Here is a 16,098-nt window from a genome sequence, read left to right as displayed (position 1 = left end):
TGGACCCGAAAGATACAGGAGAAAAAACAACAACATTTGTCTACCTTTGGATCTGATCACCTGCCATCGGGGTCTATTTCTTTAATTCATAACCTATTAAACTTTGGGTTGGGTCCCAAGAATAATTTCCTCTGCTGGACCCAAGGAACCCCAGTTCAACCATGTGTGAAGTACTGACTCTTTCCCAGTATACATAATTTTTGGGACTTTTTTAAACAGTCGAATTTCATAAATGTTGTAAATCCTGACTAAGCAGCAGGCCACTTCTTTTTACTCCTCTTCTACAAACTGATGTGCATGGCACACATTTCTCTATCTTTTGGTACAAATGGTTAATTTCTAATATAACCTCTGCAGCAGATGTGACCCTAACCTAAATGAGGCTACTTTCACATCTGCATTTCACAGCCTCAGTCAGTATAGTACAGATGGGCAGTGAATATTTGACATTTTGCGTTATGCTTTCTAATGGTTACTTTGGATGCTCTGTATTGTGCTGTGCTCGATGAAAAATAAAGCACTATTTGGACTTTTAACCTACAAAGTCTGAGATTCTGTAATTGCCAACCCCACCATAAGTACACAAAACTGAGACAATATATATGAGAACTTAACAGATTTTTCTCACACTTAGGTCATAAAGAGAGTAAAGATAGAATCCTTCAAGAAAAAAGGAAACAAAATTCTAAAACTGCTGGAAAATTCTGTAAGTTAGCATTGAGTTTAATAATTGTTCTTTCTTCTGTACATTCACTGATTTACATGATAGATTTGAGAACAAATATCTCAGCCTACTGTGTAATGATGAGAAGTCAAAGGTCCATGTTACCTCGGTGGTAGAATTTGTCTGAGCATATAGAATGTGGAGGAATCAAGTCAGTGGTATACTTTATAAAAAGTAAAAAAAAATATGATCAGGATGTGCAGCAGGGAAATCTTAGAGACAATGTAAAGAGCAGAAGAGGGAGGAAGAGGGAAAAGAAAAGTATCTTGGAAGGACTTGAGATTGAGTATAATAAAGCATTTGGACATTAGAGCAGAGATACATGCAGGGGATAGGTAGGTTATGGAATACATTACATCTCGTTGTCAGTATTCTGAAATGTATTTTTTTGATTGTGTAGCCAGCAAAGAGGCTGGCAGAGAGGAGAGGTGGTAGAACAACAAGGAAAGAGATTGATTAATCGGCAGCAGAGTTGAGGTTGATTGGAGGGAAAACCCATAGTAAAAGATGGGAGTGGGACAACGGTGGGCACTGGCTGCCAGCACATTTAGGGGCACATTTATTAGGACTGACATTAAAGCCCTAAGCTGCCAGCAGATCTACTGAATCTATGAAGAGGCACATGCTTCTCCATAACTTCAGCGCATCCAGCGCTAGTTCTAAATGTAAGACTGCTTCCTAGCTGTCTTATATTTAGATCTTTTTCTACACCTGAAATAGGTGTAGGAAATGGTAAATGAGACGGGCCTGCCGGACTGTCCTCTTCCCCGCCCACGCCACGCCCACAATTTTAGACCTGGCATGAGGGGGACAAAGTCGCAGATAGCCGTTGCACTTGACAGTTATTCTTCCTGGCAGAGCCTCTGTGCTTAGTAGTTACTATTCTTGGCAGAAGCACTATGCTTAGTGGCTACACTTTTGTCAGAGGCACATTATTACAGTATAAGGAAGAATAGTGAGCAGTCAACTGAAGTATACGTATTTGAAGCAGGGAAAATGGGCAAGCATCAGGATCTGAGTGACGAGTGCCAAATTTTGATGGCTAGATGTCTGGGTCAGAGTCTCAAAAACAGCAGTTCTTGTGGAGTGTTTCTGGTATGCACCAGCCACAGGGACCTGTTTGTCCAAGACTGATTGATGCTCATGAAGAGTGATATCTAAGCCATCTAGTCCATACCTAGAGCTACGGTAGCACAAACTTCTGAATAAGTCAATGCAAAGGCGATTATAGGAAATGCATCACCACGTATGGGTCTACATAGCTGCAGAGGAGTGTTCACTACTAAAAATGCCATAATGGGCACCTGAACATCAGAACAGGACCGTAGAGCGATTGAAGAATGTGGCTTAGGCCTCATGCACACAAGCATTTTTCGGGTCCGCATCCGAGCCGCAGTTTTTGTGGCTCGGGTGCGGACCCATTTACTTCAATGGGGCCACAAAAGATGCGGACAGCACTCTGTGTGCTGTCCGCATCCGTTGCTCCATTCCGAGGCCTCGCAAAAAAAAATATAGCATGTCCTATTTTTGTCCGTTTTGTGGACAAGAATAGGCATGTCTACAATGGGCCGCCCGTTCCGTTCTGCAAATTGCGGAAGGCACACGGGCGGCTTCCGTTTTTTGCAGATCCGTGGTTTGCGGACCGCAGAAAACGGCACGGTCGTGTGCATGAGGCCTTAGTCAAGACAATCGTGTTTTCTTTTACATCATGATGACTGGATGTGTGTGTCATTTACCTGAATAAGAGACGCTACCAGGATGCACTATGGAAAGAAGAAAAGCCAGTGTGGAGATAATGTGATTAGGTTTTGTAAAACTGATCGTGCTATGTGTGGTACATATACATTTATGGTATCTTATGTCACAGATTATCCCTGGGATGGATCAAGCTTAAAGTCTTTGGAGATAGATCTGAAGGCTTTGGGGAATCTGGATCATTTTGCTTCAAAGGTACGTACAAAGTACTTGTCCTGACCAGGGATATACAGTCAGGTCCATAAATATTTGGACATCGACACAATTCTAACATTTTTGGCTCTATACACCACCACAATGGATTTGAAATGAAACAAACAAGATGTGCTTTAACTGCAGACTGTCAGCTTTAATTTGAGGGTATTTACATCCAAATTAGGTGAACGGTGTAGGAATTACAACAGTTTGCATATGTGCCTCCCACTTGTTAGGGGACCAAAAGTAATGGGACGGCGCTTCACACTGCAGATGGACAATGACCCAAAGCATACTGAAAAAGCAACCAAAGAGTTTTTTAAGGGAAAGAAGAATGTTATGCAATGGCCAAGTCAATCACCTGAATCCGATTGAGCATGCATTTCACTTGCTGAAGACAAAACTGAAGGGAAAATGCCCCAAGAACAAGCAGGAACTGAAGACAGTTGCAGTAGAGGCCTGGCAGAGCATCACCAAGGATGAAACCCAGCGTCTGGTGATGTCTATGCGTTCCAGACTTCAGGCTGTAATTGACTGCAAAGGATTTGCAACCAAGTATTAAAAAGTGAAAGTTTGATTTATGATTATTATGTCCCATTACTTTTGGTACCTTAACAAGTGGGAGGCACAGATGCAAACTGTTGTAATTCCTACACCGTTCACCTGATTTGGATGTAAATACCCTCAAATTAAAGCTGACAGTCTGCAGTTAAAGCACATCTTGTTCGTTTCATTTCAAATCCATTGTGGTGGTGCGTAGAGCCAAAAATGTTAGAATTGTGTCGATGTCCCAATATTTATGGACCTGACTGTACCTAACCATAGTGATGTACCTAAGAAACTAGGCATGTGCTCCTGATACTGAGTTTTGAGGGGTGCTTATAAGCCACTTTGTCTTGTTCGGGATATTTATATATAGGACTAGAATGGTGTGTCTTCCTTGGTTGAAGGAAAGTCTAGCAGACTATCTGCTTTTAGAAATGTTTAATGTATTTTCTTTAGGAGGAAGGGCATTACAATAATTGAGTAGAAAAACCTTTTTTTCACCATGTTTTATATTATACTTGTAGTCCTACACATACAACATGCTGCTGAGTCTCCCAGCAGGCAGACATGTCACTCAGGGCAGCACTTGTATTTTTTCACACGGGCGTTGCGGGAAAATGTGCGGGTGCGTTGCGGGAACATTGTAATGCGTTTTGCACTCGCGTGAGAAAAATTGCGCGTGTTTGGTACCCAAACCCGAACTTCTTCACAGAAGTTCGGGCTTGGGATCAATGTTCTGTAGATTGTATTATTTTCCCTTATAACATGGTTATAAGGGAAAATAATAGCATTCTGAATACAGAATGCATAGTAAAACATCACTGGAGGGGTTAAAAAAAAATTTAAAAAAAATTTAACTCACTTTAATCCACTTGTTTGTGATGCCCGGCATCTCCTTCTGTCTTCATCTGATCTCTGTGCAGCAACAGGACCTTTGATGATGTCACTCCGGTCATCACATGGTACGTCACATGATCTTTTACCATGGTGATGGATCATGTGATGACCAGAATGACGTCACGAAAGGTCCTGTTGTTGCACAGAGATCAGATGAAGCCAGAAGGAGATGCCGGGCTACGCGAACAAGTGGATTAAGGTGAGTTAATTTTATTTTTTTATTTTTTTAACCCCTCCAGCGATGTTTTACTATGCATTCTGTATTCAGAATGCTATTATTTTCCCTTATAACCATGTTATAAGGGAAAATAATAATGATCGGGTCCCCATCCCGATCGTCTCCTAGCAACCGTGCGTGAAAATCGCACCGCATCCACACTTGCTTGCGATTTTCACGCAACCCCATTCATTTCTATGGGGCCTGCGTTACGTGAAAAACGCACAAAGAGGAGCATGCTGCGATTTTCACGCAACGCAAAAGTGATGCGTGAAAATCACCGCTCGTGTGCACAGCCCCATAGAAATGAATGGGTCGGTATTCAGTGCGGGTGCAATGCGTTCACCTCCCGCATCGCATCCGCGCGGAATACTCGCTCGTGTGAAAGGGGCCTAACAGTGTCATTATACAGCTGGGACTTGTAGTCCTACACATACAACAAGCTGCAGAGTCTCCCAGCAGGCAGACATGTCACTCCCTAAGCAGAGCAGGGGGAGGGGCAGAGATTGTTGTTTTTGCAAATAAACAAAGGGCCAGAAGAGAACCAGGGAAATGAGGAAATAGATATTTTTTTTTACCTAAAACTTGCTTAGCTTAGTTATATATCGCTGACCATCAGATTTACAGTGCTATATATATTTTTTCCATAACTCGGACAACCCCTTTGACATATTGTTGGAGGACCCTTGTAACAAAATGGGATTGCCCAATATTATGTCTGTTCCCTGAGATTTATGGAACAAACTGATGTAGTGTAGATTCATCATATGGGATACTATTCTTTAACTGTACAGTATTTTGTAGCTAATGTACAACAAAAAGGAAACTCTGCATGTTTACACTGTGCTAATGACAGGTAGATGATTTAGTGATAGGTGCCCTATTCTGTTAGGGTATACTGCACTCTAAGACCTTGCTTTTTAGAGAAATCATAGTTTTAAGCCTACTGTCAGTCTCAGGAGAGTGTGGGTTGGACCCCTATCAGGAAATCATGTGTCTAGAATTAGAGCGCAATTAGAGCGCTTTGGCAGGTGCCCTTGTATCATACCCGAGTAACAGTTGTTTTTTTTAATGTCATATCAACCTCATATGGAATACAATTAAATGTCGCACACAATTTTTTTTATCTCTATATCAGCTGGACACCAAGGGGACGGTGGAGGAGTTAGTGCAAGCACTTATATATGATGCCAAAACTGAGCTGGAGAAAACCAGAGCTATCTGGATATGGATCTGCTATCACATAGGTAATTCCAAATGTAATGATAAATTCTAACAAGGACCCTTTCAAACTGTAATGTAGTAGTTGTTTTGTCCTTCTAGTATAGTCCAATTTCCATGTACTTCATCAGTGAGACACCATAATGTCACCTGAGGGCAATGTTTCTACAGGAGGTTACCTCTGCCATATGTGTATTTGACAACTTTTTGGCACAGCCTTGCAAGGGAACAATGTTTCCCAGTAATACATGCCTCTACTACAATAAACACACCTTTAAAAAAAATGCTTGACCAAAGCACCTTTACAGAATGCGGTCCACCCCTTCAATGCGTTTTTCATGGCTGTTTGATGACGCAGCATCTTAGCGCCATACGCAGAGCTTAATTCCGGAACTTGCCAAGAAGCTTCCCTGGCATTCAGGATGTTTGTCAACTTTCCCAAGAGTAGGGGAGGTCTCCACTTTATCCGGGAATCTTCTAGATATTTTTGGGACAGTTGGCATGTATAGTACAGTTGGGTGTTAGATTATGTCAAAACAAAATTAAGTTTTACTAATCCTGCCTAATAATTGGAAAATGTAAGCTTAGACTAGAGAGTCTAAAGATGCAACAAATTTATCAAAGTAGCTCAGCTTGACACTGGCTCTATAAATCTTGGAGATTTAAAGGGGTTGTTAAAGCTAAATAAAGAACACGGCAACAGATTGATAAAATTGCAAAATAAGTCATAATCACAGTTTTTTCCCCCATTGCCTCTTCCAGTGTCATTCTCTGGTCCTTTGGTGCTGATGTCCTATGCATACCGGTAGAGATGAGCGAATCGAAGCTGACGAAGTGGAATTCGTTCCGAATTTCAGGAAAAATTTGATTTGCAACGAATGCGAATTTCATCGCGCTTCGTGGTAGCGAATCACATTTTTCCTAAAATGGTGGCTACATGTGTGAGGACTGAGGACATGGGCTAAGGAACTCTGGGAAGGCGGGATCACCCAAATTGACATGCATGCATACAGCCAATCAGCAGCCAGCCAGCACTGTGATGTCACAGCCCTATAAATACCGAAAGCGCATAGGGGCGTGCTTCAGTCCTACAAGAAAAATATATACGCACTTCACTGTTTGCGTTATTTCTGGTGAAAGCGTATAGGGGCGTGTTTACGGAAAAAAAGAAAAATATATACGCACTGCACTGTTGCAGTAATTTCTGTTGAAAGCGTATAGGGGCGTATTTCAGGAAAAAAAGAAAAATATATATGCACTTCACTGTTGCAGGTCTTTCTTTCTTTCTTTATAAGTTTTTTCCAGTTAAAGTGTATAGGGGGTATTTAATTCAAAAAAGAAAAAAAATATATACGCACTGCACTGTTGCAGTGATTTGTGTTAAAAGCGTATAGGGGCGTATTTCAGTCCTACAAAAAAATTTGACATGCAATTCACTGTTTAAGTTTTTTCTGGTGAAAGCGCATAGGGGCGTATTTTATTAAAAATATAATATATACGCACTGCACTGTTGCAGGGATTTCTGGTAAAATCGTAAAAAAAGGGGCGTATTTCTGTAACAAGAAAAATCTATACGCACTTCACAGCTTAATTTTTATCTGGTGAAAGTGTATAGGGGCATTTTTCTGTAACAAAAAGAAAAATTTATACACACTTCACTGCTTAATTTTTCCTGGTGAAATCGTATTGGGGCATTTTTCTTTAACCAAAAGAAAAATATATACGCACCTCACTGCTTAATTTTTACCTGTTGAAAGCGTTTGCTGGCCTATATCAGTAACAGAAAGAAAAATCCATACCCATTTCACTACTTAATTTTTCCTGGTGAAATGGTATAGGGGCATTTTTCTTTAACCAAAAGAAAGCTGCCATTTTTGGAAAAATGCGATTCGTTACCATGAAGCGCAATAAGATTTGCACCTCACTGCTTCATTTTTACCGGTTGAAAGCGTTTGCTGGCCTATTTCAGTAACAGAAAAAAAAATCTTTACACACTTCACTGCTTAATTTTTACCTGCGGAAAGCATATAGGGGCATTTTTCTGTAACAAAAAGAAAAATCTATACACACTTCAATGCTCAATTTTTCCTGGTAAAATCTTATAGGGGAATTTTTCTTTAAGGGTACTTTCACACTTGCGGCAGGAGACTCCGGCAGGCCGTTCTGCCGCTAGTTCACGTGTGCCCCCGGACTGCCGCTCCATCCCCATTGTCTATAATGGTGGTGGGGCGAAGTTCCGGGGGCAGCACGGCAGCGCACGCCGAGAGGCAGCTGGACTAAAAGTACTGCATGCAGTACTTTTAGTCTGGCCGCCTCTCGACATGCGCTGCTGTGCTACTGCCGGAACTCCGCCCACGCCCCATTATAGTCAATGGTGACTGAGCGGCAGTCCGGGGGCACATGTAAGCTAGCGACAGAACGGATCCGAGAGGCTGTTCACCCGCCAGAACAGCCTGCTGGACTCCCCTGCTGCTAGTGTAAAACTAGCCTTACCGAAAGAAAAATGTATATGCACCTCACTGCTTAATTTTTACCTGTTGAAAGCGTTTGCTGGCCTATTTCAGTAACAGAAAGAAAAATCTACACACACTTCACTGCTTAATATTTTCCTGGTGAAAGCGTATATGGGCGTATTTCATTAACAAAAATAAAAATCTATACGTACTTCACTGCTTAATTTTTTCCTGGTGAAAGCGTATAGGGGCATTTTTCTGTAACAAAAAGAAAAATCTATACGCACTTCACTGCTTAATTTTTTCCTGGTGAAAGCATTTGTTGGCCTATTTCAGTAACAAAAATAAAAATCTATACGTACTTCACTGCTTAATTTTTTCCTGGTGAAAGCGTATAGGGGCATTTTTCTGAACCAAAAAGAAAAAGTTGTACGCACTTCACTGCTTAATTTTTACCTGCTGAAAGCATATAGGGGCATTTTTCTGTAACAAAAAGAAAAATCTATACACACTTCACTGCGTAATTTTTTTCCTGGTGAAAGCGTTTGTTGGCCTATTTCTGTAACAAAAAGAAAAATCTATATGCACTGCTTCATTTTTTCCCAGTGAGAGCGTATAGGGGCGTATTTCTGTAGCAAAAAGAAAAATCTATACACACATCACTGTTTAATTTTTTCTCGGTGAAAGCGTATAGGGGCCTATTTTAGTAACAAAAAGAAAAATATATATGCACTTCACTGCTTAATTTTTTATGGTAAAAGCGTTTGTTGGCCTATTTCTGTAACAAAAAGAGAAATCGATACACACTTCACTGCTTAATTTTTTCATGGTGAAAGCGTATAGGGGCGTATTTCTGTAACAAAAAGAAAAATCTATACGCACTTCACTGCTTCATTTTTTCCCGTGAGAGAGTTTAGGGGCGTATTTCTGTAACAAAAACAAAAATCGATACACACTTCACTGCTTCATTTTTACCTGGTAAATGCGTTTGTTGGCCTATTTCAGTAACAAAAAGAAGAATCGATACACACTTCACTGCTTCCTTTTTTCCTGTGAAAGCGTTAGTTGGGCTATTTCAGTAACAAAAAGAAAAATCTATACAGACTTCACTGCTTAATTTTTTCCTGGTGAAAACGTTTGTTGGCCTATTTCAGTACCAAAAAGAAAAATCAATACAAACTTCACTGCTTCATTTTTTCCTGGTGAAGGCAATATAGGGGCGTATTTCAGTAACAAAAAGAAAAATCGATACACACTTCACTGCTAAATTTTTTCCTGGTGAAAGCGTATAGGGGCATTCTACTGTAGCAAAAAGAAAAATCTATACGCACTTCACTGCTTAATTTTTTCCTGGTGAAAGCTTATAGGGGCGTATTTCAGTACTACAGGAAAAATATATTCTCAGTTCACTTCTGCAATTATTTTTTGGTGAAAGTGTATAGGGGCATTTTTCTGAACCAAAAAGAAAAAGTTGTACGCACTTCACTGCTTAATTTTTACCTGCTGAAAGCATATAGGGGCATTTTTCTGTAACAAAAAGAAAAATCTATACACACTTCACTGCGTAATTTTTTTCCTGGTGAAAGCGTTTGTTGGCCTATTTCTGTAACAAAAAGAAAAATCTATATGCACTGCTTCATTTTTTCCCAGTGAGAGCGTATAGGGGCGTATTTCTGTAGCAAAAAGAAAAATCTATACACACATCACTGTTTAATTTTTTCTCGGTGAAAGCGTATAGGGGCCTATTTTAGTAACAAAAAGAAAAATATATATGCACTTCACTGCTTAATTTTTTATGGTAAAAGCGTTTGTTGGCCTATTTCTGTAACAAAAAGAGAAATCGATACACACTTCACTGCTTAATTTTTTCATGGTGAAAGCGTATAGGGGCGTATTTCTGTAACAAAAAGAAAAATCTATACGCACTTCACTGCTTCATTTTTTCCCGTGAGAGAGTTTAGGGGCGTATTTCTGTAACAAAAACAAAAATCGATACACACTTCACTGCTTCATTTTTACCTGGTAAATCCGTTTGTTGGCCTATTTCAGTAACAAAAAGAAGAATCGATACACACTTCACTGCTTCCTTTTTTCCTGTGAAAGCGTTAGTTGGGCTATTTCAGTAACAAAAAGAAAAATCTATACAGACTTCACTGCTTAATTTTTTCCTGGTGAAAACGTTTGTTGGCCTATTTCAGTACCAAAAAGAAAAATCAATACAAACTTCACTGCTTCATTTTTTCCTGGTGAAGGCAATATAGGGGCGTATTTCAGTAACAAAAAGAAAAATCGATACACACTTCACTGCTGAATTTTTTCCTGGTGAAAGCGTATAGGGGCATTCTACTGTAGCAAAAAGAAAAATCTATACGCACTTCACTGCTTAATTTTTTCCTGGTGAAAGCTTATAGGGGCGTATTTCAGTACTACAGGAAAAATATATTCTCAGTTCACTTCTGCAATTATTTTTTGGTGAAAGTGTATAGGGGCATTTTTCTGAACCAAAAAGAAAAAGTTGTACGCACTTCACTGCTTAATTTTTACCTGCTGAAAGCATATAGGGGCATTTTTCTGTAACAAAAAGAAAAATCTATACACACTTCACTGCGTAATTTTTTTCCTGGTGAAAGCGTTTGTTGGCCTATTTCTGTAACAAAAAGAAAAATCTATATGCACTGCTTCATTTTTTCCCAGTGAGAGCGTATAGGGGCGTATTTCTGTAGCAAAAAGAAAAATCTATACACACATCACTGTTTAATTTTTTCTCGGTGAAAGCGTATAGGGGCCTATTTTAGTAACAAAAAGAAAAATATATATGCACTTCACTGCTTAATTTTTTATGGTAAAAGCGTTTGTTGGCCTATTTCTGTAACAAAAAGAGAAATCGATACACACTTCACTGCTTAATTTTTTCATGGTGAAAGCGTATAGGGGCGTATTTCTGTAACAAAAAGAAAAATCTATACGCACTTCACTGCTTCATTTTTTCCCGTGAGAGAGTTTAGGGGCGTATTTCTGTAACAAAAACAAAAATCGATACACACTTCACTGCTTCATTTTTACCTGGTAAATGCGTTTGTTGGCCTATTTCAGTAACAAAAAGAAGAATCGATACACACTTCACTGCTTCATTTTTTCCTGTGAAAGCGTTAGTTGGGCTATTTCAGTAACAAAAAGAAAAATCTATACAGACTTCACTGCTTAATTTTTTCCTGGTGAAAACGTTTGTTGGCCTATTTCAGTACCAAAAAGAAAAATCAATACAAACTTCACTGCTTCATTTTTTCCTGGTGAAGGCAATATAGGGGCGTATTTCAGTAACAAAAAGAAAAATCGATACACACTTCACTGCTGAATTTTTTCCTGGTGAAAGCGTATAGGGGCATTCTACTGTAGCAAAAAGAAAAATCTATACGCACTTCACTGCTTAATTTTTTCCTGGTGAAAGCTTATAGGGGCGTATTTCAGTACTACAGGAAAAATATATTCTCAGTTCACTTCTGCAATTATTTTTTGGTGAAAGTGTATAGGGGCGTATTTAAGTACAACAAGAAAAATATATTTGTCGCTTTTAGGGGTGTTTTAATTTGCATTTAATCTATTTAGTTCTGCTAAAAGTATGTCAGGCAGAGAAGTGCCAGGCCATGCACAGAGGACTGGTAGAGGCCTAAATGTTTCTGGAGCAGGCAGAGGTCGCAGCAGACTAAGGGGTCATGGTAGCAGGAGTCGCAGCAAGAGGCCTGAGCTCCCAGTGTCATCTAGCGGTCGTGTCTTGACCAGCAATACAGCGGATCTTGATTGGTTAACTCGGTCATCCACGTCATCCCAAGTGAACTCAGACACCCCCAGCCAACAGTCGGTGGGTTCGTCAGACACAACCCTTAGTTTGCATGGCCCGGGAGCAGGCCCTGTGCCCTCACCTGTCCTCAACATGCCTCTGTCCTTTGCTGTTCCATCAACCACAGAAGTATTGTATGCTGTGAGCTCAGCTCCACTATACAGCGAGGACGAGCTACTAGAGGACAGTCAGCAGCTACTGCCCAGCCAAGATCTGGAGGAGACATCCGCCGCTTCCTCCGCTAGGCGGGCAAGTAGTGAAGAGGAGAGTGGCGAGGGAGGTGATGTTGCAAGCGGTCAGGCTCCTGACCCAGAGACTGTTAAGAAGGACATCAGTCATTGTGCCACTCTGTGGCCTACTCATGCTGCTGCCAACTCCAGACTCTGTCATTGTGCCACTCTGTGGCCTCCTCCAGATGCTGCTGCTGCCGACACCTCCAGACTCTGTCATTGTGCTACTCTGTGGCCTACTCATGCTGCTGTCACCTCCACACTCTGTTATTGTGCTATTCTATGGCTTCCTCATGCTGCTACCACCTCCAGACTCTGTCATTGTGCCGCTCTGTGGCTTCCTAATGATGTTGCTGCCATCTCCAGACTCTGTCATTGTGCCACTATGTGACCTACTCATGCTGCTGCTACCACCAAAATCTTTCATTGTGCCACTCTGTGGCTTCCTCATACTGCTGCTACCTCCAGACTCTGTCATTGTGCCACTCTGTGGCTTCCTAATAATGCTGTTGCTGCTTCTGCAGCAGCCAGGAACAGGGTATGCTGACGTCACTTATTCAGTGGCCAGGATACGTGTGGATAATAGTCTGTATTTAGTTCGTGACGCCAATTGCAGTGTGCGCAGGGTACTATCACAGGGCCCTTCCAAGGTGTTATAACGCACGTCCCAGATTAGGAATGCCAGAGTGGTGTAATGGCCTATAATGTCTCTATAGGGTAGTGATAATTGTGTCAATGGTGTCTCTTACCTGGGTACGGCTAGACTCCTGGCTCCCTTGCAATAAATTTGAGTGTAGTGATAGTAGGAGTAATAGAGGAATTTTGCAGCAGAAATGATGTCCAGACCTTTACGTGAAGTTCAAACGTTTCTTTACTGAAGATAACTTGTATCAAAGCAGTATACAGCTTTGGTTTCTGGTCCCGGCAGGTTTTGGCAATCATTAGCAGGAATAAATGCTTCTGCTTGATATGTGAGCTTGCAGAATAGGACGTCTGCTTGGTAGCTCTGTAACTGTGGCAGGAATTAATCTTCTGCACTTTTCTGTACCTTCTGCTTTGTGGGGACAGACTAGCTGAGGAGGAATGACTTCTCCCAAGTCTCTGGACTTAACTCACAGATGGTTTCTCAGGGGATGCTTTCTTCCTGGAACTCTGGAGATTGTAGTTTCTTTTCTGCTTTCTGCATCCAGCTGAGGCTGCATGTGCTCAGTCTGGGAGTGTGATCAATGTCTCAGCCGAGACAAGTTCCTTGCTGTCTTCCCTATGCAGGGGATCTCCTCCACACACCTTACCCCAAGCAGGGGGTGGACTACACTTAACATGGTTATATATGCACATTTGTGAAGACATAATATAAATTACATCCGAAGACAGTGTAAAGGCTCTTAGAAGATAGTAGCGTGGTAGAGGCGTGTAGTAACACAAATCTGGGGTGTTACATTCCCCTTTACTTTGAGTTAAGCCGCCCTTGGTTTATGCTTAGGAGGAGAGAAATAAGCTCTGGAGAACCCAAATTAATACAAAGTGCTGCATGAGGTACATATAAAGACATACAAAGACAAACATAAAACGGCCATACTAAGGTTCCTGCCCGCATGAGTAGGGTGTCCTAACTAACAGTTTCCCTCTCGGTATAATCAGTGAACCAAAGGTCTGCACTAAGCAATCACTACTGACTAACTTTGAAGTGTTCTGAGCTCTGTAAACACCAAAGGAAGCATGGGGGTGTCTTTACTCTGTAATCCCACCATTGTGTAATGAAATGCCCACAAATAGTAGGGTGACTTTATCCTGTATTCCCTTCCCTGCACTAAAGTCAAAATATAAGGCTTATAGCACAATCACTATGGTGACTAAGGGTAGCAAAAAGGCTCTAAGGTTGAGGCGCCATACCTTAGGCAAAGGCAGAGAAGGGGGAGGTATCAGCGTCTCCATGCGCTTCTGGTAATGTTACAGGAGGAGGATATAATAATCCCATGGAACTCCTGGATGACACACCAGGATGGGGGTTTAGTAGTCCCATTACCAATCCTGGAACATATAACAAACAGGAAGGAGGGGTATATTATTCCCTTAGCCGTTCCCGAAGCAGCAGGGTTACCCTTGCTGGACCTGCCTGGGACTTACCACTTGTCTTACTCGTGCACTATGAGTAGGCCATTAGTATTTACCGTCCAAAGAGACAGTCTGTATAAAGAGAACAGAGCTGTTAAGCAAAGTGACACAAAAGCAAGGTGCTACTGATCTGGCTAAGTGCAAAGATTAGTGCAATATCACAAAAATGAAGAATACACACAATGTGCATATGTGCTTGAACGTTGCTTAACCTGTAAACTTGAGTGCAAAAACATAGTGCATAAATATCACAATAGAGATCACAAAGAGCTCAGGTACACGTTTGAGTCTTTTCTTTGGGTGCAAGCTCGTAAAGTTGCATAACTTGTAACAAGTAGAAAAAAAAACACAAAAATCAAAAATAATTTGTAATCCAACATGAGGTATGGCTTGGCAGGAACAAAAAGGGTAGATGAAGGAGCCAATAATGTAAACAATAAACAGGTGGCAATGTTCCTTACCAGTAAAAATGTGTCCATGGCTTGGCTCCTATTGTCTCTGTAGCTAAAGGTTCATCTCAAATCACCTCTTCTTTTGGCTGCTCCTGAACAGGTTCCTGTAGGCATTTCTTGAGCCTGTTGCGATGTACTCGCTGAGTACCTTTATCCTCTCTCTGGATTTCGTAGACCTCTGATGAGGGAATGGCTGACACCAGATTTCAATGTCACTTCTCATACCAATCTAGTAGAAATGTCGTCTGATGGTGGCTTCTGTTTTTTGGGTTCCAAAATGACCAGACCGGTTATGGTACATGTCCATCACCATCTTGGCATCTCTTCTGGGCACCACTATCTGGTGGAGGCGCCTACAGGTGACTGGATCAAGCGTTCTCCTGAGGAGCAGGTCTCTTTTTAGGAAGAGTAGTTTCCGTTGTCGCCAGAGGGGAACTAGCTCTGAGTCAGCTCTCCGCTGTCGGATTCTCTCTGGTATGCGTCCACTGTAAAAATAATCCAACAGTTCTCTGATGGCTATGCTCTCTGCTTGTAGTTTTAGCCAGAGCTCTTTCTCAACTGAAGGTGAGGGGGTCACAGGTCTGCGGAAAACAAGTGACTTTATAGGTCAGATGCCTAGTGTGTAGGGCCTCCTGCCGGGCAAATCGGGAGTAGAATATTGGCATTTCCACATCTTCCCACTGATCATCGGTAGAAATTGGTTCTTTCTGGGCAGGTAGCCTAGACAAAGCGTCAGCATTGTCATTAGATTTCCCAGTCCGGTACTTAATGGTGAAGTTGAAGTTTGCCAGTCTAGAGGCCCATCTTTATTCTAGAGCTCCCAGACGTGCAGTGTTCAAGTGAGCTAGCGGATTATTGTCGGTGTAGACCTTGAAAGGTGTGGCAGCTAGGTAGTCCTTGAATTTCTCAGTTACAGCCCAGACCAAAGCTAGAAACTTGAGTTTGAACTAGCTGTAGTTATGGTAATTCCGCTCTGGCTCTCGTAATGATCTGCTGGCATAGGCGATGACTCTTTCAGTTCCAGCTTGTGTCTGGGATAGTACAGATCTCAAACCTTTCTTACTTGCATCAGTATAGAGGCAAAATGGTAGGCTGTAGTCAGGCTAACCCAGGATTGGAGGTTCTGTAAGTTTTTCTTTCAACAGTTGGAAAGCAGCTTCTCTCTTTTCATTCCACTCCACCGGTATTTTGGCATTCTGACAGCCTTTAGGGTGACCTTTCACAAGCTCCTGGATAGGTTGGGGATAAACCTCCGATAGTAACTTGCAAATCTGAGGAAGCCCTTGATTTCTTTGACTGTCTTTGGGGCCGGCCAGCTTTGTACTGCAGCTATCTTGTCGGTGTCCGGTCTCACACCCTCCGCACTCACAACATGACACTTTGAAGGTTTCACTTTCAGTCCATGTTGGGCCAAAGTCTGGAACACTTCTGCCAAGTGATGTAAATGCTCTTCGT

At 41.6% G+C, this 16,098-nt stretch overlaps 1 protein-coding gene across 1 annotated transcript in view; it reads left to right on the top strand.

The window, feature by feature from the left end:
* Positions 1-1,770: 1,770 nt before the first annotated feature.
* The window catches only part of LOC120999036 (kyphoscoliosis peptidase-like), a 69,859-nt gene continuing 55,531 nt past the window's right edge, over positions 1,771-16,098 (top strand). Inside the window, exons 1-3 of the mRNA XM_040429913.1 lie at positions 1,771-1,819; positions 2,592-2,674; positions 5,473-5,581. Coding sequence (XP_040285847.1) covers positions 1,771-1,819; positions 2,592-2,674; positions 5,473-5,581 — 241 coding nt within the window. The remainder of the gene's footprint in view (positions 1,820-2,591; positions 2,675-5,472; positions 5,582-16,098) is intronic.

Source organism: Bufo bufo, chromosome 4, assembly GCF_905171765.1.
Source record: "Bufo bufo chromosome 4, aBufBuf1.1, whole genome shotgun sequence".
Classification (NCBI taxonomy): Eukaryota; Metazoa; Chordata; class Amphibia; order Anura; family Bufonidae; genus Bufo; species Bufo bufo.
The sequence above is the reverse complement of the archived record's forward strand: the minus strand, read 5'-3'. Positions and strand labels throughout refer to the sequence as shown.